At 45.8% G+C, this 21780-nt stretch overlaps 3 protein-coding genes across 4 annotated transcripts; 2 read left to right on the top strand and 1 right to left on the bottom strand.

The window, feature by feature from the left end:
• Window positions 1–91: 91 nt before the first annotated feature.
• Window positions 92–5086, top strand: ASCL3 (achaete-scute family bHLH transcription factor 3). 2 transcript variants are annotated; one of them, XM_040608722.1, is made up of 2 exons: window positions 92–2085; window positions 4189–5086. In XM_040608722.1, exon 2 carries the CDS (start codon window positions 4194–4196, stop codon window positions 4746–4748), a length of 555 nt encoding a protein of 184 aa, XP_040464656.1. In that variant the 5' UTR covers window positions 92–2085; window positions 4189–4193; the 3' UTR covers window positions 4749–5086. The 2 variants fall into 2 exon arrangements, with proteins under 2 accessions (XP_040464656.1, XP_040464655.1); XM_040608721.1 differs by having other exon boundaries at window positions 92–3910.
• Window positions 5087–6690: 1604 nt separating this feature from the next.
• On the top strand, window positions 6691–14404 carry C10H11orf16 (chromosome 10 C11orf16 homolog). The gene is given in 7 exon segments (XM_040608853.1): window positions 6691–7976; window positions 8795–8954; window positions 10136–10385; window positions 11156–11818; window positions 12278–12465; window positions 14175–14343; window positions 14346–14404. Coding segments are annotated over 7 exon segments (1656 nt in total). The 5' UTR covers window positions 6691–7809.
• Window positions 14405–15526: 1122 nt separating this feature from the next.
• Window positions 15527–20586, bottom strand: AKIP1 (A-kinase interacting protein 1). The gene is made up of 5 exons (XM_040609015.1): window positions 20479–20586; window positions 19794–19871; window positions 17252–17365; window positions 16887–16937; window positions 15527–15968 (listed from the first exon to the last, which is right to left on the bottom strand). The coding sequence occupies exons 1-5, from the start codon at window positions 20584–20586 to the stop codon at window positions 15825–15827; spliced, it is 495 nt and encodes a 164-aa protein (XP_040464949.1). The 3' UTR covers window positions 15527–15824.
• Between the last annotated feature and the right edge of the window lie 1194 nt (window positions 20587–21780).

Genomic DNA, 21780 nt, shown 5'->3' with positions numbered 1-21780 from the left:
GTCATCGTTTTTCTCCCTTATTACCCTGTGTGCAAGTTTCATCTATAAAAGCACTTTTCTGACAATGCTTCAGAGTAGAAATATGCATTTGTTCAGTGCTTAGATAAAGGAAAGAAAGGCTTTTCAAATTTCTGATTGAAAAAAAGTTTTTAATTCCTGACTCAAATTTAGCTATGCATATGTAGTTACATTATTGTCTTAAACAGTTTCAGTTCCAGTGTGGAAGGAAATGGTATGTGGAACGGTGCTGTATGTTGCTGGGTGTGGTTTTGGCTTGCTTAGTCAAGAGCCTGAGGGACAGAGTAGCATGGGAAATAAACTGTACCTGTGCACGTATGGCTGCATCAGGGCTGGAAACATAGTTGTTCCGTAACAATGTGTGCACTGACTGCAGCTCTTTTGCAGATACAGAGCTTCATTCTCTTGTCAGTCCTGTAGTCTTCTAAAAACTGAGTTAATCTGGAAGGAATTATGATGGGTGGCTAATTGGTGGAGGCACAGGATTCTTTCATTAAATTAAAACAAACAAACAAGGCACAAGGTAGATTGACAGGACAAAGGAAAAAAAAAAGTCCTAACTTGAGTTCAGTTACAATGTTATCCCACACTGGCGAGTCAATAACGGGTTATGACAGTGATGTACCTAGGGTCCCCTAAAGAAAAATGATGTGGCTTATTTGTTGAACACATACCTGTCTCCCAGTCCTAGCAGGTGTTCTACCTCTTGGCTACCTGCTAATGAGGCCTGAAGCTGGCGTGGCAAGGATGGCGTAGAATACAGCGCTGGTGTGGCCGTGCACAGGGGCAGCAGAAGCAGAATGCTCTGTCTGAGTGCTGAGTCCTGAGAAGACAAGGCTGGGTGTATGTGTCTCTCTTGGTAGTGGATCAAGTGTTTTTAATCTTACAGCATCTTTGAAAGTTGTAAGTGTAACTGGTTTGATTTTGGGGTTTTTTTGTGTGGTTTTACTATGATTGATAGAAGGGTCAAATAGCAAGATAGTCTAAAGTGTCAAGATAGTCCTGTAAATGTGGGAATTCTGAAGGTAGCTGTTCTATTTTGTTGCACCCATACAACTAGGCAGCTCTATATGTGTGTGTGTGTGTATATACCTGTATATGATATATATATAGGTATATAGATGCTACATATATTTTATTACACAGACTGATTGTTTCATGCTGTATTTCTAAGTTTAAGCAAAAGTTTAAAATGTTTGTCTTGCTACTGATTTGCTCACTGTTTTGTAAATCTTGTCTCCCTTCATGAATGTTTTAATAGAGACCTTTTTTATGGTGTTAGACTACTTAAGGCTAAGCACATTTCCCAAAATTACAGGTATAGAAAGATTAAATTTGACAGTATGACGCTAACCAATGTGTGTCCTCTGTCTAATCTGGGGACAAATCCATCACAAGTTTCTTTTACATAAATGCTGAATTTCTGTGTTTAAAATGAAGCTATGAAAATTATTTTGTTTCTGCCTTGATGGTAACTATTTAACTAAATTCTAGCTGATTGTTATATTTAGACACTGAAGTACGAAATGCCAATAAATGGAAATACTGCTTTAGTAAATTGTAGCAGAATTCAGGAAGTAAACAAAGTACATTCCTGATCACTTTTGCATGTATTCTGGTTGTGTTCAGTACAATTTTGAAATTTCTAGCCCTTAATGCCAAGTTTTGTTGCCATCATAGCTGTGGTGTGGGTAGAAAAGCCAAACCAGAAATGAGCAGATCTAACTGTAAGCTACTTTGCATGTTGTCAATGCACTATAAATTGCAGCAGTCATTGACTCAGCGGAACAAGCTACATAATTCAGGTAAGAGACTTGTGTATTGCTCTATCTAGCCACAGATCTTCGCTGAATATCAATGTTGTAAATCACTTCTACCAGCTATGCAGTAACAGTGCTTCTGTAGCTTTTTAAGGAAATGTGTTTAATATGAGCTCATATTTAATATGGTGTAAGAAAAATGGAACACTAACTTCTTCTAATATCATTCAGATGTCTTCAGGTATTATTCATCAGTCTTAAAATAGCACGTCTTGTTTCCTTGGATTTTGCTTTCATCTGAAGACTGGTGAGTCTAAAAGGAAAACAATTCTAACCACTTGTGTTTTGCACTTGGTGCAGGTAGTAAGGCAGCAGGTAACTGTTCTATGTGATGCTATCATGCAGCAGAAGTGTCAGTACTAAGCACCAAATACTGCACGGATCTCTTCTCGAGGGCTGTGTTGGTTTTGGTTTCTTGCTCTGTAGTGACGTTTTGCTGTAAAGTTGGGGTTTTTTTGCTGTGTTAACAGATTAATTTATTTTTTCCTCAGATAATGCTTTTAAGTTGTCAGCAGCAGAAAGTTTTTAATCCAACCTGTGGAAGTAGAAAAGGGAAAGATGACTGTCTACTATTTTCATTTTATGATGAGTGTATATACTCATGTCTGATTTTCTGCATGTATATCAATGTAAAATGGATGTGTGTTCATGCTTTCAGCCTACCTGCAGAAGTACCTGTTTAAGATGCATGTGACTTTCTTGTCTAACAGCATGCTATAAATGAATTTTTAACTTAGGATTTCTGTTGTGAGGTCTACATCATTAGAAGAAGAGGCAACACTGAATACAGAGGCATTTTGATAGAGTATGTTGTGGGGATAGGTCCATACTGAGTAAAAATTCTCTTTGTGTTAAATGCAGCAGGTATGAAGTCATTAGCAAATGTTAAAATATCCCCACAGCCTTGTGAAGGATTAAGAGGATCCTAGTTATGATATGGAACCATGGTCAGAACATTTGAAGCTTTGCAAGGTCTACGTGAGTACGGAATCTAGATGTTTCTAGTAACCTAGTTTAATGTTCAGGTGTGTTTTCCATTTTAGAGGGTGTAATAAAAGTGAAGTGGTTTAGACAGCCATGTATAGGTGTAGAAGTGGATGGGTGAGTAAGAGCATTTTTTGATTGAGTCTGTTTAGGCAAGTATTGCTTGCAGTCGATGAGGATGGATCACAGTAATTCTTCAAGAAGTAACTATTTAAAGTTTATTTTTAAGTAGCTATTAGGTAACAGTCATTGCAGTTATGCTGATATTTAACTGTTTGAATAACGATATTGGGAAGGCACTATAAAGTAGCTTCCTGGGGAAAAAAACCACCAATAAACAAACAAATTCCACAAACAAAAAACCTGCAAGATTATCTTTCTAATAAATATGGAAGTGTGATTTGAGTAGTTAAGCCTGCTGTAATGCTGCTCTGAAGAGAGGCTGTGTGGTTTTAGTGGGCCAGTCTGAGTGACAGGTTTCTAGCAGTGCACCAATGACTGCACTAGTTTCTAGGCATTCTTAGTGCACTAAAAATGTCTCTTCTTAGTAAAATAATTTATAATTGTTACAATAGTTTAGGACATGCATTTTTTCCTTTAATGAATTAATTATTTCATAATCCTCTGTCAGTAGGATTGTATTTAGTATTTCATATCTGTGTTTGGTTTGAAGGTGAGTGCAGAAGGAGCATGAGGACCCAAAGAGATGTTAGATTTAGCAGAAATTAATCCTCTAAACTTTTTGTAAACCTTTTTATGTAGAACGGATGTAATACCTGACAGACATGAAATTAAGATCCATTCCCAGCACAGGTTTTCCATCCAATTCAGATAGTGTAGTGAATGAGACATCAAATTGAGAGAGAAAAAATAATTTGTCTATGAAGGCTTTTTGGTATGGATATGGGGTCTGTTACTGGAATTGTAGATTTAATTTTTTGGGGGAGGAGAAGGGGGTGGAGAGTATGCCTCGGATGTTGGCCTGCTTTGTTTATCATCTGACAGAGATGGAAGTTTTGGCGGATTTGGAGCAAGCTAGACCTGTGTGGTGTACGTAAAGGTAGATGCTCTTCATTTCTAAAGGTGAAGTGAGACTTGTTTCCTTTAGAGAGCTTTAGTGGCTTTATTTTCTTAAAATTTGTTGTAAATTATTTTAATCAGTGTTGCTGATTGACTTTCCTGTATTTTCAAATGGGACATCGTCTTTTCTCTGTGATGATCTTCCAACGCTGTTCTGAAATGTCACAAATGCATTAAAAGTCTCTTTGGAAAATGCCAGTAATGCCAGGTGTTGGTAAGGCCAGGTGAGTTTTTTCTGCTGTTCAGTATGAGTTGTTTAAACTGTTACCTAATTATGCATTTCCAGGTTAAATGCAGAACCTGATGGATGGCAAAAGCTACTGTAACCTCATGGACAAGTTGTCCGTTTGCACTGAGGCTCAGCACATACAGCTGGCTCGGCCCTTTGGTGCTGACCCAGTGGTCACATTTCATGTGTACCCAGAGACGCCAAATCAGGTCACTTGCTCTGAAGATCTGTCGTTCCTGCCTTTCACGTCTGAGCATCTCATCGCGGAGAACTTCTACAGTGAGCCCTGCACCTTGCCCTACCAAATGCTCCATTCCACTTACCGCAGAAGTGAGTACTCCTACGGGCCAGCTTTCATCCAAAAGAGGAATGAGAGGGAGAGACAGAGGGTTAAATGCGTCAATGAAGGCTATGCTAAGCTGAGGCATCACCTACCTAAGGAATACTTGGAGAAGCGGCTCAGCAAAGTAGAAACACTCCGTGCTGCGATAAAATACATCAGCTACCTACAGTCTGTTCTGTACAGTGATTCTGGGGCGGCAGAAAAAAATGTCATGGAGCCAAGCCAAGCACCTAAAGTGATTAACAAACAAAACCAGTTTTTGAAGACCATCTAAAATGTTCCAAACCAAGCAAAAGGTATCCTGCCTGGGAACCTAGTAGCCACTACGTTATTAATGACGTAGAGGTTCCTGGCACATCCTTGGAGCAGATCATAGTATGCGTCAGTCTCAGCCCACACAAGAGTTGTAAATTTGCAGATAGTAACTACGTTTAGAAACGAAAAAGGCAACTGGAGAAATCGCATCTGAATGGCCTAAGTTAGTTCATTCATGGAAACTAGAAAACACTTCTAAAATTGTCACCAAACCCAAAGTAATACCTGTATGTGTGAAGTAACTGTATGTATCATTGCAACCTGCATGCTTTAAAAATAAAATCTTTCCACTGATGAGACTGAGATTCCTCTCATTTTCTGTAATGTTACTGGTTTTCTCTCACATGCACTTTTCTTTAAAGATTTTTGGTCTAATTTCTGGTGTTTCTTTTAAAAGGTCTCATTAAAGGTTCCCAGGAATGTTGTTAGATGCCAACATTTAACTTTGTTTAAAAGGGGAAGGTAAAAAGAGGAGAGTAGCAGCTCTCTGGAGCAGTTACTGAGCATAGGAAGTGCATAACGTCTTGCTATTCCATCCTTTTCTTGTTAATGAATATTTTAATCCTATTAAAAATTGACTTAGCCTAATTTCTGTTGAAAATTGGATTATTTCTTCATCTGTCAGTGCCCTTAAAAATTACTAGGATTGCTCATACAATACACAATATAAAGAGGGTTGGCAAGGTCTCAGCCTTCGGGGAGGGGGATGTGGAATAATCCTGCAACAGAAATTTTGGGGGATTTTCACTGGTAGTGGTTGAGGCCTGGGGTGGTCTTCCCTGACTTCCCAGTCTGCTCCTCTGCACTATTGATCGTTTCAGCTAAATGGTATAGAATAGATTTATGTGAAGAGAGTTTAGTTCATAACTGGCAAGGTGTTCTTAATGCTTGCTGTATGTAAGGGAATTCTATTGTTAACAATTCTGCTGACAGCGTGAGAACAGGTAGTCTGGGGGTGCAGTGCAACGTACAGAAAATGGCTGCAGACTTCTGAAGTGCTGTATCCTTGTCCCTAATTGCAGTTATCCCCTCTGTTACCTTGTTTTTATAGCAGTGAATTGGAAGAAGCCTACAAAATGCAATTATTTCCCCCTCCACCCACCCACCCCACCCCCACCCCCCCAAAAAAAAAGGGGGGGGAAAAAAAGAAAAAAGAGTTAACAGCTGTTAAGGGAAAAAATGAAGATTAGGGATCACAGCAGAGCTGAACAGATTTCTGCATTGTATTTTGGCATGGTTTTGATACGTACTTTGCAAGAAGAGGGTAGAGTTAATGAATCCTTCCCATTGGGAAACGGGAAAGTTTGTGAAGCGATTTGATAGCAGTTTGTCTCAGCTTCAACCTTTCTTTCTGCATTTCAAGCTAGTTTATTGGTAATACCCTGTGGTGGTGGGTTGCTTTTTTAAAAATCTGAACTGTAGCTTTGTGTGGAGCTATTTTTTGCCCTGCAATAGTAGGCAGAAAGCTTAGAGGACACTGCGCCCTCTTACATTCCCTTCTCTGCCCCTGCAGTCTCCCAGTGCAACACCAGCATCAACGGGGAGCTGAAAATGGAGCAGATGTGTGGCAGGCAAATGGTCCTCCCTGTACTCACGTTCCACTGGTTTTAACTGGGAAGGTCAGGGTGCCCGATCCTGGTAGGTAACAACTGTGGCAACCTCCATAGCAACTAGGAAACACTGGCAGCAAATGGCTTCCTGCATCAGGCAGGCAGAAAGGCGAGGGTTCTGCATCGGGACTAAATCCAAATCGACCAGATGTAGCGTTATCAATAGCTGGTAAGTTTGAAAGGCTGCTGTGTCAAGTTACCCGGAAAAAAATCTGCTGGAATGTTGCACAAGTGCCTTTGTCATCGCCCTGTTTTATACAGAAACAGGGGACCTGGCTTGCAGCAGTAACCGCGCTGTATGGGTTTAAAATGTGCTTTAAAGTAGAATTCATAGTTGCATTTCTTTGCAAAGTATTACTGATTCCATGTTGTTTTGGTTTATAATAGGGGAGTTTGTGTAGCTGTGAAACAAGGGTCTGTATTGTGTTGGTTTGCTGACTTAGACGTGTCCTGCAGCAGTTAAGTCACTCTTCTTGCCAGGTTTGGTGTGCTGGTTTTCTGAAATAGTGTATCTGCGAGTCCCTGTAACAAGGTCTCCCAGATCATATCTCTTGGGTAAGAGACATAACATTCAAACACAGGTGCTTGAATTGTATTTTGTGAAGTGAGTTAGGCACTTAAAATGTATGTATTGTTGAATTTCCATGCAAGTTTTACCCATAGCATGCTGAACATTTCAAAGCAATATTTAAAAAAAGAAAAAGAAATGGAAGTTTGTCTACTACATCTTGTCAGATCACCAGAGATAGCATTGCATCATCAGTCTTACCATGACAGCCTCTGAATAGGTAGCGCTTGTCAAATCTGAGCATCTCATTCTTTCTTATGGCAAGCCATAATCCTGCCATTATAGAACATGACAGGACAGCTGAAAGATTAAAATATTTCCTCTTAATTCATCATTATAAGTAAGACTAGTAACAGGCAACTGTAACATCATGTTCAAAAACTGTCACATTGACTCAGCCCGTCAGCTCCAGCTGTGGTTTCTGTCTCGGCTTGTAGAATGGGGAAGGTTTGGCAGGAACTGTGTGCGAGAGGGCTTGAAAGGAGAGAGCAGGTCTAAGAAAAGTGCTGGATATCACACAGGGCGACAAAAGTCGGAGGGAGGTGAAAGGTGTTGCTTTCCTGGGGATTCTCACAGCGTTTCTAGCTTTCTTGGGTGTTTCTGTCCCTCTGCCAGGTCAGGATTCGAGTGACTGAAGGTCATTGAAGTCAGTGATATGGGTTCATTTGACAAATGCCAGCCTGGATATTTTGAATTAATTCTTTTTAAGTAAAAATAAACAATTAAAGTTCCTTAGTTCTTGTGGTACACTGGAAAGCATTCACTTGTGTTGGAAAATGCCAGTAAATCATCTCTTTTCTGCCAACAGCGACTGAGTCCTGCAGGTAGCTGTGGTTGCAGGAATGGCTGGTTGGGAAGGGTTCCTGCCGAGGGGTCACCGATATTGCAGTGCCGTGCCAGCTCCAGACAAGTTCTCGTGCTCCAGCCTCGTACCGACTGCCAACCCCTGCTGCAGGAGCTCCTTTGTGGTGCATCCCGCCTGGATTGCTGAGCCCCTCAGCCCCCAGAGGTAAAATCAAGTTCTTGTTTGAATCTGTGACTTGTTCTTTTTGATGATATCTATGGGATAAAACAGGCTGGCGTGTCAGATTAATAAATTAACAGCTTGAACATCATTTGAGCTTTCCCCTCCCCTGCACTGGCAGCTTTTTAGATGATATTAACTAAAGTGATTTGCTATCCTGGAGATTATGAAAAGCAAAGCTCCTGTCCAAGAAACATTTCCTTTAATATTATTTGCATAAATAAAAGCATCTTGTGTTAGCAGTTGTCTTCTGTGAAATGTTTCTAATGCTTCGTGACAGGGGATTATTTTTCCTGTTTTGAACTCGAACCTGTCATCAACCAGAAGCTTCGTTGTTTACTTCTCTACTTTTCTGTTGTTCCCTGAATCCCCCAATGTAAACCATCAGCTACAGCGCTCTTCAGCACACCTACGCTGTGCTCTGTGCTGGCGATGGATCCTATGGCTTGCCAGGTAAACAGCAAAGGGGCTGGGTTTTCTGCCCAGGTAAACAGTGCAGATAATGCTGGCCCAGGATTCCAGCGTGCTGCTGGCTCGCTCCCTCTAAACCCCAAACAAAAGAAATCTAGGTAAAAACAGGCATTGATTTTTAAATTTATTTTTAACACCACCACCGCCACCCCCAAGAGCAAGGAATTGTCCCAGCACAAGCAAATTTTCTGTTTCTTCCCACATGCTTTGGTCTGTGGGAGTGCTACAAAATGAGGTAGAGTGATCCATGTCTTAAATCTTACAAGATTTTTTTTTTTTCCCCTGACCTACAGAAGCTGTTTCTCCCAGTGCTGACCCATTTTCTTTTCAAGGTGCCGGTGGACTAGCCACTGCCTTCCCTCCCTTGGCCCAGCGTGGAAGAGGCTGAGTGCATCATGGAGACCTGTGGGCTTAGACAGCAACACCCCTGTGCTGGCGAGAGGGGAACAAGATGGATTTTACTACCACGGTACAGTAAAAGAGGAGCTAGAGGTGAGTGACAGTTGCTGTGCAGTGGTCGTGGGTATGTGCAGGAGGGTGTCTGTCCCGTCCCCACCCCCCCCCCCCAGCAGCCCACACGCACCACCTGAGCTTAGTTAGCAGTTCTCATTTTGGCTGGTGCATGAGTTAGAGAAGAGATTGCCCGGACAGCTGATGCTCGTGGTTGTGTCGATTCATAAAGCTGCCGACGTGCCCGACTCCAGGCTGCCCTCGCCTCCTGCTGCCTGGCACGCCGCGTCAGCCTCCTGCCTGCGGCACAGCCCCAGGCACCAGCAACGGGATGATCAGATCCTTGCTCTGCCCAGCCTCCTTCACTGAGCCCCTTTCTAGGAGTGAGTACGTGTGTTCCGGGGATCCTCACCTCATGCGGAGGACGGATGCTCCCCACGCTCCCAGTCCCTGGTGGGAGCCGTGGTGCTGTGCACCCCATGAGAGCAGCCCCTCTGCTTCTGCTGGCGCTGGGTGCTGAGCTGGGCTCGGGCGGCGCGAGTGCTGCTGTGGGCAGCGTGCCAGCTGCTGTTGTGTGTGGACACATCACCTTCAGCGGCACGGGAGAAGCGTTGGTGTGTTATGTACACACTGCCAGCTTGAGTCGGCTACGGACCGACAGCTCGGCGTCTTTTCAGAAATGTTAGTGAAAGCTTTAATTTAGTAGTTTGTTAGCACTTCAAACTTCACAGAAAGAAGGGCCTGTTCTTTTTCAAGCACAGGGAAGTACCTCGCTTCATTGTTGATGGAGAGCCTCTTGACAGGCCTTGATTTAAAAGAAAATAAAAATTCCCAACAGCCCCTCCGAGAAGCAGCGTGAATGTTGTCTGCAGGGAGGAAGGACTTGGGCATGACTGAACCGCAGGTCTGAGCGGCTGCAGTGTCCCTGGTTCCCTGGTGCATGCAGCGTGGTTTGGGAAAGCCAGTTGTGCTCCATCGATAGCTTTTTCTCTTGGGGGAAGAAAATCCAGGTCCTGATGGCAGTGAAATCTGTACATATGCTTCACTCAGTCTGCTTTCTGGTGAGCCTCACGGATGTTTTTCTGGCTGTCTAAATGCCAGACTGACCCCACACACTGCTTGGTAACTGTTCAGGCTTGTTTCGACCCAGCCACGTAGCCCCAGGGTGGCCTCCTGGTGAAGGTTACGTGACCTGACACATCATGGACTGCTTTTCAGAGGAGCCGTTTTGTTTCTGGTAACAGAGTGAAAGAGGCATGTTCCTGGTAGAGTTTGCCAAACCGCTTGTGTCACGTGGAAGGCATCCAGTGTGTGCGCAAAAAACAGCTAAGGATGACATCCTGGAATACGTGAACGGGATGAAGCACTCCTTACTCCCTGGAGACAAAGTGCTGGCACCCTGGGAGCCAAACATGGCCAGGTACGGCCCAGGAACCGTCCTCACAGGCATTGAGACACGGGACCCCTTACGAGGTAAGAAAGATGCTGCTGCCCACTTCTACGTCGCTTTTCTCTGGAATGTGGGTGAGACTGTTGGGATAAGCTATGGCCGCAGTGTTACTGCCAGAGAAACACCCCTGCCCGGGGTACAGCGTAGTGCTCCTTACAGCTTGCAGGAGCTGGTGGGACATGCTGGTGGATATCTGTGTGTAACCTCCCCTGTCTGACCCTAAGGAACTTGTGTCCTATAAAAATGTCATTGTCCATGTCCATCCTGTTTCCCACCTGCTTGGACAAGGCTGTGTCTGCTGTGTGAAGGACAGTGGCCTTTTCCTGAGGGATACAAGTGAGACAGCTCTCAGGAAGCCCCATCCATGCTCGAATGCTCACAGTTGCACTGAATGGTACATTGGGGGGTGACTGTATCACCCAGACGTAGGAGATTTCAACAGCTCATTCATTTTTCCCATGTCTGACGGCGAGGCTCCGCTGACTTGCCAAAATACTATTTTCAGATCATTGCTGCTAACTTTGGCAGTAACACTGTAAGTTGCTCAGTCAATCTTTTTTTGTTCATCCGATGACAGACTGGGAGGAAAGGTGCTGCCGGGCCTGTTGTCCCGCTGCCCTAGCTGCCCGCTCCTCCCTCCCTGCCGTTATACCGGGGGGTTACGGAGAGGGGCGAGGGCTGAGCCTGCCGCTTCACAGGCACAGAAAGTGCATAAAGCTGCGAAGCCTGGTCCGTGTGTGCGCTGCCCGGCGGGCCAGCCGCTTACGGCTGTGTGTACCTTTTCCCTCGACAGCCTCCGAAGATGAAGAAATTACGGTCCAGTTCTGGAATGAGAAGAAAGTGAAACTCCCGCGAGGTGTGGCTCTGTGGATCCCTCCTGGCCTGTGGGAGAGGATTGTAGAGATGATCCATATGCCCCTCACCAGCAGGATGAAGCCCAGAGAAAGCCCAGACACTAACAGCTGTGTTTTCTCCTGCAGTCCTAAACCAGCCCTGATTCCAGTTAGTGCTATACACAGCCTTGCTGGGCACTGCTTGCTCTGCTCACCCTGCTGGCCACGCTTCCACTGTCGCTGTGATGGTGGATGCTGTTCATCAGCATACGTAAGGTGTATCTGCTGCTGCCATCCCCGCGTTGATGCCTGGTGGCCTCTTCCATCCAGGTCTCTGGTCTTTCAGAGCAAAGCTGAAGAGGCAGGGTCCAGCAGTGGTTCCTCTCCATGCCTTCTAGAACTGAAAGGCCCAAAGCAAGAAGCAGCAGCAGCTGTGGCAGCATCTTCCTCCTCTTCTGATCCGGTGGAGGACCCGGAGCCATTCCCCACCAAGAGTACTGTGGTGGATAATGCTGTTGACACTGGCTCCGGCTGTCTTGAGAAGCCTAAGCTAAAGGATTCTGCAAGACCTGGGTGGAAATGCTGGAAAAGAAGCCAACACAAGTCCTGTCCCAGTAATTCAGGTACCTTTTAACACGTTCACAGGGAAGCAGCAGCCAGAGGGGAAAAAAACAAATGTGTTCTGGGGCCCCCTTCATCTGGGCAGTCACTTCACCTGTAGTTTATTGGCATAAATACTATAAATTTGCCTATCGGCCTCTGATATAATACTTCCCTCCCCCTGATGTTTCTGCTGCCTCATCTTGCACGCTAGCTCTTTTGGCAGCTCATCCAACGGAAAACTGCCAGAACAATGAATTTTATTTGGAAGCATAGATACCCCTCTCTGAGTTTGTTCCCCATCATCTTCCCATGGTTTTTATGATGCTAACATCTTAATTAACATTCATAGCTAGTTCATGCAGAATATAACCTGAAAGAATGCCTTTCAGGCTCAAAGTGTATTTTCCTCTCTTCTGAAATGAATGTTTCTCCATTTCAGTTCTGGTTTCACTCTTTGATACTATTTTACCCATCCCCAGGACTGGGCAGACTCGGCAGCACACATACAAAGGGCAAGCTGGAATCCAAAGCCATCTCTGCTGGGGATGTGTCCCGTGTTGCCTCGACTAATCAGAATGAAATGTTTGAAACCATCCAGCAGTCTCCCAGAGGGCAACTCACAATGAAAGAAATCTTAAGAGACCGAGATTTCAAGCTGTCATTGGGGGTAAGGTAATCTGTATTAATACTGTATTTACGTAAGCTTACAGTTTGTTTGAATGGAAGAAATATTCTTGTTAATGGTCTGGAAGTTGGCTAAAAAAATACACGGTTTCTAACTTAAGTTCTTGCTAAGGCCATCCACCAGTTTTGTGATGGGCAGGAAAATTCTCCGTTAATTAAAACAAAACAAAAATCCCCCAAACCCTAAGGAACTGCTGAAGCTACGTGGTAAAATGGAAAAGGTTATGCCAGTAACTGTGTGAGCATTCAATAGTGCAGGTTGCAATTCAAAAACCTGCTGAATGCCCATTGACATCAACCCATTGAAGCCCTATGGAAGTAGGGACCTACATGGGTGGCCCTGGAAATGGACAGATGTGACTGTCAGCTGCATTAACAGACAATAAAAGATTCGGTCTGGAAAGGTGCTGGGCTCTGCCAGTCTGACAGTCATGACCTAAATGACAGAAGCAGATTTGTTAGTCAGCCGTTGTTACTGAATATCTTCTCTTACTCCTTCACAAGACGCAAGCAGTTTCAGCAGCAGATCCCTACCCTGAAGCCTGTGTCACAGCCGGGAACAAGGACAACACCCTGAATGTCAGGCCTGGTTTCTGTTGGCCATGGTCCCCTCCTGCTTTAGAAAAACTTGGCCGGGGGTGTGTGCAGGAATTGGAACACGAATGCCAACAAAGCAAGCACAGAAAAGTGGAAGAAAAAAGCTTGCAGGAGGAAGGGGAAGGAGAATGGCAGGATGAACAAAAACACTCCTCTACACAAGAGCATCAGGGGGACAATTAATAAATTATATATCAGAAATCAAACATTAGCTCCTCTGTACCTTTCTGCTCTTGCTGCTGTGAGCTGACTGCAGAGTAAGACTTTGAACATGCTAAACTTGTGTGGTTTTCTTTAAGCAAAGATTAATCTGTTCATTATGTGTCTGAGCAAACGAAGAATATACTGGAATATACCTTGCATTCTCACTATATCCATTAATTTTAAGCAAATGCCTACCAGCTTATTAACTGTATCGTTCCTATCATAATCACAATCACACACCTTTAATAGTTTTCCTAGGAATTTTTAGGCCAGCATGGAGCCCCAGGTAGATATGCTCTATGTTGGCAAGTGTCACAGCTGTGCACTGAAGTGACATGCTTTGCCTTTTGGTAAAACTGAAAAGCAACCACAGTGGTTTCATTGCAGCCCCAATCTGGGCAGCATGAATCACAGCAGTGGACGCAATGTGGTAATACCGAGTATAATGACATACTTTTATTCTGTAAAATAGCCCTTGGTTTTTTGTAAATGCAGAAGATACGTTGCTACTCCTTGAGACAGCTGAAGCAGTTTTATCACACAATACAGACTGCATCATAAGTAACTTGCAACAAACAAGTGAAGTTAGAGAGCAGGCTTCCCAGAGGCGCTTTCTGTGGGGCTCACGTCCTCCCACTGTCATCAGCAAAAATCCTCCAAACTTCTAAAGGAGCAAAGTGTTTGATCAAAGCCTAACAGCTTCTGAAAACCCTTTGGTCTTGTACGCTTCCGTGCTTCAGCAGTAAACTTTGTACTAGCACAGAAATGATACCATTATTAAAGCTACGTGAGGTAGAGGTACCTATCTTACAGACAGGAAAGCAGCAGTTACAAAGACACTGATGCTTTTTTAAGACTAGACTTCCAAGGGAATTGTTTTCTGTCCTCAAGGAAAGTTTTGCAGCATCAGAAAAACAAAGATACGGAACAGCAAGAAAGAAAACAGAGACAGATGATAAATGTAAAGTGACTTGCATAGCAGATGACAAACTTGATGATACAGACCATGTCAGAAGAGGACAGACAGAAAAAAAGAGTGAAGAGCTCACTTGTAACAAAGCAAAAGAGACATGATCAACCAGAATTCAAGAACTGTACAACTGATGAAGTTCAGGAGCTGAAACTTAAGGTAAACTGCTTATACTATTCCAGTGTTAGATTTATTAAGCAAACCAAGTTCCGATTTAGCTACTGTCTCTGCAGAATATCTTTATGGATAACTATATGATTTTAATAACTGAGAAACCCTTTATTTCCACCCACACTGAATTTCAGCATCCCCATTCTTTACTCCGACTTGTTATATTAAATTCCTAATTATTTGGACTTGACTTTACAATTCTGGAACAATCAGGTAAATTAGTATGAGCACTAAAAGCCTGAACGGAAGCACAGCAAGGGTCCAATAAACCTCCAGTTTATCTACAGTTCTCTCCAGTCAGCCAGAGAAATTCAGCGTAGCAATTTCTTTTTGTAGAAAGCCAGAAGGAATGTAGACACAATATAAGCTGACAGCTGAAAATATTTTTTTTCAGGATTAAAGCAGAAGATAAAGTAGCCGGAGGGTAAAGGACCTGCTACTGTAGATATAAACAACAAAACGCTTAGAGATCCAGCATTCAAGTCACTGAATTATACAGTCCCATGAAAAATAACCAAAACCTTAATGCCATCAGCTACAAAAAAATTAGATATATATATATAGGTCACATCACTAATTCTAACTGTAGAATCTGATCCTGTGAGAGTTAAGCATCCAGGCAGTCTCGTTAGTGGGACTACTCATGTTTAAAGCTTAAGAATCTGGCTGTAAGCTGCCACATGCAGTTGCTCTGAAAAGCAGTACTTTTTCCCTGCAGGAAACAGGAGACAATTCAGGGTACCCTACTGCCTACTGGAAATGGCAGCTAACTGGTGTTTTAGCCTAGGCAAGAGCCTGCAAAGAGACAGGACCTGAAGTGTCAATAGCTTATGTGCCTGTACTGAACATCTGGCACAGACTCAAGCACCTTTGCAGTTGTGGTCCTAGACAGCAAAATTTCATTTGGATTTTATTTATCAGAATAATAAAAGGCATTGATAGGAAAGATGCATTGAATCAGCTGCTCTACAATCAGTGTCAGCCCACAGAAGCTAATGTTACATCCGTATTCATACCACATGGATCATGCTCTCCTCTGGTCAAGAAATGTGACATGGACATTTTGTCTGAGGATAATATAAAAAAGCTGTCATCACAAAGACTGAATTATGTATTTTATTCCACTGATTGTACCTTTAGTTATTTAAAGCATAAGAACCTGGAATTACACAGTCACATAACTGGATTTAAGGCACACAATGTACAAATATTTATAAAAATCAGTGTACAAAGTGGGCTGCATACAGTTGCATTAAGTAGAAAACAAATATACAGGCCATAAAAATGGAGTCCCAAAGAGGAGGATACTATTAAAGTGCTACCGATAAAAAGATATACATAGTTCATTACATGCATTAAAACAGCCTTGTATTTTATTCCTGTGATTGAAACAGCAAACATCATAGAACAAAAGTTAAATCAATGCTTTGTCCTGCATTGACATCCACCACGTGGGTTTGCTGCACCATGTCCTCTGAGGTTGCTGTGACAGAATAGGTGCCAGGAGAAACTTCAATGTAGATGTCTTCAGAAGCTTGTCTGCTCTTTGGTGGTGGTAATGAGGGGAAATAAATTTTATTATTGTTTAGTTACATTAAATTTCCCACAAAAAAAAAAAAAAAAGAATTTGGGTAGAAAAATTACATTTCAGGCTGCTATATAAACATACTAAGATTTTTCAAAATATACAAGCAGCACAGACAAAACTGTAAAATGTTTCTGTCAATACAAAAATTAGCAAGTGCCATAAAGTATTTTGTCTAGCATGTCAATCAATGTAATTAATCAGCATGCTGTAATCTTTGCCTCCCGAAACTGAAAGTTACCAACCTAAATGGTTTTGAAGGTACACCTGGAAAGCAGCCGTAGGACAAGGCTGCTCCCACCAATTTGTACTGCAGTACAGATTCCATGTTTCTCATCTTTTGTGGCTTAGAAGTTCCTGAAATTGATTTGGTGAGGTGTTAAGCTTTGAAAAACAAAATTTTCTTCTGCTTGAGGAACAGGAGTCTTCAGACAGACTGTATGAGGGTCAAGCATAACTGGCTAAGCAACTGCTGTGTGCCTTGCTGCATGCCTTTCTTCAGCGCAGGGAGTGTGGCAGGAGCGCAAACGGGGCGAGACTGGAGAACTGGTGGATTACTCTTGCTGGTGCAATTCATAAGAGCCTAAAGATTAATCACAGTGCCTGACCTTCTCTACCAGTTCAAAATGTAGAGTAGACTCTTCACTGGTTATGTGTCAGAATGCCACAATCTGGTTTATAGTTAACTGTGCAAGTCTCTGTATGCCCATTCTGCTGCCCAGCTTATACATATGTTAGGATTGTGAATGCACCACTGGGTAATCTTCTGTGCCATCACAAGGTCTCCACACCTGATCACAGATTTTAACTGGCTTGATGCAAAATGATAAAGAAATGCTATACCTCAATTTAAAAACAAAGTATTCTATAAACTTACATGTCGCTGGCAAGTTCGAGCTTGACTGGGTGCTACAGAGGCTTCAGGACCCTGGAAAGAAAAAGATCGTTTTCTAATGATACAACACAAAAGGCACACTCAGCCCCTGAGAGGGGATGCTTTACATCCATGAAACCTTCCCCTCCGCAAAAGGACTGAAATGGCACTGGCAGTGCCACCAGAAGCCACTCTGCCTCCCTGCACCTCTCCCCCCCGAACAGAAGGCTCAAATCAGTCCATGTGTTCATGTGCCCATGATGTCAAACCACGTATATAAGTGTAAGCAAGTGTCACAAACACTAGATGGATAACAATTGTCCCATGGCAAGGGATGGAATAACCTATAATCAAAACCACCTACTCACCTCTTCCTCGGAGGACTCCAGCTCTCTCTCCCCTGCTTGCCTGCCATGGTATCTGCAGATGTGTTTGATTTCATGCTCTTTGCATCTACAGGCTGCCATGAAGCTATAGTATTTCTGGACAACAACAGAAAGAGCATTTTATGTGAAGAAGCATCAAAGCCATGCTTACAACTACCGCAGATCTACAAATAAAAGTGGTACTGTGCAGCTACTGACCTTCTGTATTAACTGGCTGTTTTGTTCTCATTTGAGGATGGAAACAACGCGTGGATGTCCACATGACACCTGCCTTCAGGTACAAAACTGTCAGCCCTGATTTTAGATGCCTGTCTCCTGACACAATACATAGGGACTCTCTGACACCCCAGAAGTGAATTCATGAAAATATCAGAAGGAATACTCTGGAAAAATCGACCCGATCAGGGTCTTCAAGAAAAGCTCTGGTGGAAGAAGGCATAATTTACGGGTCCTTACTAGGACATATATGCAAGCTAGGTGCTTTTCAACCAGTGAAGACTGGTTTTGCAGGGCATGTGCTGGAGCAGTGCTCTAAAAGCAGAACACGTTAATACTGAAAAATGAGCTGCTAAAGAAGCTAAAGTGTCTTCAAGGCTGGTACTGCTAGCACAGTGGTTTTGAGGATTGTATTTAAGTCCACGGCAGCCCTTTTCTGGATGCACAGTAAAGGTACTTGGATCTTCCCCACTGCAAATGAAAATATTTGAGTGCAGCTCTGCTGCCATCTGTTGTCACCAGAGAACTCCTCCCAGGGTTATTGTTTCCATCACAGGGACCAAAAAGTTCCAAAATATGTTTTATTTCACTTCTAGTTTTCTCATCTCTTCACTGTCAAGACTAAACTTAAAAAAAACTAAGACCAATAGCAATTATTATTTCCAAATCTACTACTGTGCTTTATTCCTTGAGGTTATGCACACATCAACAGTTTGGTTGGTTGGTTGGTTTACTGTGGAGCTATGTCCCGAGATACATCAAATACTCTCACCTACTGCATAACAGAGCGTCTCTGTATCACAGGAGGTGAGCTAGATTCCTTTACGTGATGTCTCAAGGAAATTAAAACTTTTGATAAGAAATGTGCATGAACTTTGGTCCCTTAGTACTCTAAGCAACTCATATCACCATTTTAATTGTTTGCATTCAAGTGCCTCGATGTTTATGTGGATTTTTATGTGCATTTAGTAAACTTTATCCAAGAACTTGTGGGTCTGAGCATTTAGTAAACTTTATCCAAGAACTTGTGGGTCTGAGAATTTCCCCCTCCCCCCTCTTTTTATGAGTCATCTTCTCTACAGAAGATGACTGAAACAATACTGTTGGGGCTGATGCATAAACATGGAAGTCATCCACTGCTTGTTCCAACTCTTAACACTCCTAACAGGGCACAGGATGAATCTCAATAAACTATTACATTTTTGTTTTACATAAGGTGAAACCGTATTCTGCTTGAGTCGTTTTACGATTAACTGATCACTGTGTATGTAGTGCTTTGAAATGATAAAGGGATTTCTTAGGAGCTAATCATCTGGTTTGTGTTGAACAACTGTTTAATCTAACTGAAGACTTAGCCTCTGTTATTAACTCTGCAATGAGCTCTGTGCTGCATTACGGTCACAGATCCCTAAGGGCACAGATGATGTACACTGTGATGGAGTTTTCAGAGACTTTAATGCAGTAGCCTGGCTGCAGGGCTGCATTCACAAGGACGAGCTGGCAGAGAAGGGCTCATGGTCCATCTACCCAGAAGAGTGATGACACTTAGCAGCCAGAGCCAACGCAAAAACAGTGGGGCTGCGCATCTGTATACCATACCTCTTGGTTTGTACTTACCACAAATAAAGATACAGCCCTGCTCAGACCTGAGCCCACACTCCTTATCCAGTAGCAACATCCCCAATCTAGCTTGCTTAAATGATGCTGAGGAGGTTAGCTAAACTCAGAGTGAACATGTGGCACAAAGCAGTCTCCTTGCTCGAGATTCAAACTCCCCCATACTTCTACCGCCCAGAACACACCAAGTCTATCAGCCAGCACACGTGCTTGGTGTCGGCATGATGGAAACAAAGGGTCACGCTGTCCTAAAGCCGCTCGCTCCATGGCAGAGGTGGAGACAGTTGTTAGCTTGCAGCACTGGAAACAACTCTGTCCACAGTGACTGGTGACAAGCCTGCAGTGGCTGGCACAACGTAATTTGTGATGTCGTGACATTTCTGTCTCTCTAACCATACTGCCTTTCCACCAAGAGGTGGAGAAAGCCTCTGCTCCAGTCTGTACCAGTCTATTGATGTTATCTATGGAAAATACTGACAGAGGCGTGTACTGGCTGAGGTGGTACCTGGATAATGCTGGTGAATCCCACCAGGCAACCTACCACACGACGGCAAATGCCCCAGATCTCTTAACCGAGGCCGGCACAGCAGGCTCGCTGGCTCAGCTCTTGCCAAGCAAGGCGCAAACCCGCAGCCTAACTGCGGTTTGGCAGGGGCAGTGCCCGCATCCCCGCTGCGGGGCACAGCCTCACCTCGCACTCCCTCGTGGCTTGATTCATCAGGTTCACGATGGAAGCAAACGCCGCGCTGAGCCGCTCCGAATCTTCCTCCTGCAACGCAAGGCACCGTCCGTAACGCACCGCCCAGCTCGGGGCAGCGCGCCCCGGGCGGCCGGCACCAGGGGCTGCCCCCGAGCCCGCCGCGCTGCGGGGCTCAGCGCCCCCGCGCCGGCCGCCGGGACCCGGGCGGCTGCGGGACGAAGCGCGGCCCCGGCAGGGGGCGGGCATCGCGGGTGACCCCGCTCGCACCGTCCCGAGCGCCGGGCACGGCCCAGGCCGGCCCGCAGGCGCACTAGGCCGCTGCGGGACACGGGCCGTCCCGCAGCCGCCCGGGCCCGCTCGGTGCGGCAGCGCCGCTTCACTGCCGCGTCTCGGCCACCGCCCGCGGCACGGACCGGGGGCCGGGGCCGGGAGCCGTCCCGCCGGCACCGACCGGGCCCGAGGCCGGGATCCATCCCGCCGGCCCCGCCGCACTGACCGGGCCCGAGGCCGGGATCCATCCCGCCGGCCCCGCCGCACTGACCGGGCCCGAGGCCGGGAGCCGTCCCGCCGGCCCCGCCGCACTGACCGGGCCCGAGGCCGGGAGCCGTCCCGCCGGCCCCGCCGCACTGACCGGGCCCGAGGCCGGGATCCATCCCGCCGGCCCCGCCGCACTGACCGGGCCCGAGGCCGGGAGCCGTCCCGCCGGCCGCCGCCGCCTCCGCCGCGCCCGCTCCAGCACGTCGCGCGCCAGCCCGGCCGTCCGCCCCGCGCGCCCCCCCTCCATCGCGCCGCCGCCGCGCGCCGCCCCGATGCGCACGCGCCGCCGCCCCAGTCCCGCCCACACCCCGGCCCCGCTGCCGTTAGGAGGCGCCACCGCTCCGCCGGTGCCGCGCCGCCCCGGTGCGCCCCGCTTCGCCCCGCCCCTCGGCGCGTGAGTACCGCCCCCGCCCCGCCCCGCCCCACAGCAGAGCCCGGTGCCGCGCTGAGGCGGGGGCTGTGCGCCCCTCACGCTGCCAGCCCCTGGGGCGGGCCCGGCCCTGAGATAAAGCCGCCGCCCCGGGCGGGGGAGGGTCCGTACAGGCTCTCGGCGAGTTTTTTGGGACGGCGCTGCTCTAGGTGGCGGGTCCGTGAGGCGCCCGGGCACTGTTCTACGGCCTTCTCCGCCGGGTCATGGTGGGGAAGAGCCCGCGGCAGTAGGAGAGTGCCGAGGCCCGGCTGGGCGGGCTGGTGCCGGCGGGCCCGGGGGCCTTAGTCCCGTGGTCTCTGTGGCGGAGCGCGATATTCCCTAGGTTTGTTTTCGTTTTTTTTTTTAAACTGTGAGGTAAAAAATAATGATGAAAGCACGTATTGATGGCTGGCTGGGCGGTGAGGGGGCAGAGTGCCCAGCGAGCAGCCAGGTCGGACTGCCTGCTAGCTATCGCTGCAGCTGCTCTCCAAAAGCAAGCCCTCTCGCTTTGGTTAGTAAAAAGAAAGCGGGAAGCGTTTCGGCTTGCTACAAGTGTGATTTGCCAAGCGAGCAACATTGCTCCCTGGGAGCTGCTGCTGTCCCAGGAAGGTTTGCAGCAGGGCAGTGTCGGCCCATGAGGCCTCTGCCGGCCCTGTGCTGTACAAAGCGGCCACCGCTGGCCCGAGGTGCCCACCGGGCTCGGGAAGCCGCTGTGGCAACCCGTGAATTGGAGCCCCTCTGTGGCTTTGCTAACCTTGCTTGCCTTGAGGTGATGGTAGGAAGGATGAAATAAGCACAGAAATTTTCTTTAAGTGCAGTGTGACCAAGAGTAACAAGTAGGCCTTGTTTTTTTCGAAGTCCTTCGTTCTTGTTTGCCTGTAATCTGTGGGGCAAACAAGGAAAGTAATCGTCTCCTGGTTTACATTTCATTATCGTCTTCCAGTTACTTAACCAGAGCAGCAGCCAGCTCCTGTAATAAACAAGCCCTCCACAGGCTGCTTGTTCATTAAAACACATTGAAGGCCCCAGTTC

The sequence above is a fragment of the Falco naumanni genome, chromosome 10 (genome assembly GCF_017639655.2).
Source record: "Falco naumanni isolate bFalNau1 chromosome 10, bFalNau1.pat, whole genome shotgun sequence".
NCBI lineage: Eukaryota > Metazoa > Chordata > Aves > Falconiformes > Falconidae > Falco > Falco naumanni.
The sequence above is the reverse complement of the archived record's forward strand: the minus strand, read 5'-3'. Positions and strand labels throughout refer to the sequence as shown.

Bases quoted from the DNA above. Each gene is read 5' to 3' on its own strand.
- ASCL3 (XM_040608722.1), top strand. From the start codon at position 4,194: ATGCAGAACCTGATGGATGGCAAAAGCTACTGTAACCTCATGGACAAG.
- AKIP1 (XM_040609015.1), bottom strand. From the start codon at position 20,586: ATGGAGGGGGGGCGCGCGGGGCGGACGGCCGGGCTGGCGCGCGACGTG. The intron at 17,366-19,793 runs GTGAGGCTGTGC...GTTGTTGTCCAG, and splicing joins AAGCCACGAGGGAGTGCGAG to AAATACTATAGCTTCATGGC. The intron at 16,938-17,251 runs GTGAGTAGGTGG...TTTTCTTTCCAG, and splicing joins TGGAGTCCTCCGAGGAAGAG to GGTCCTGAAGCCTCTGTAGC.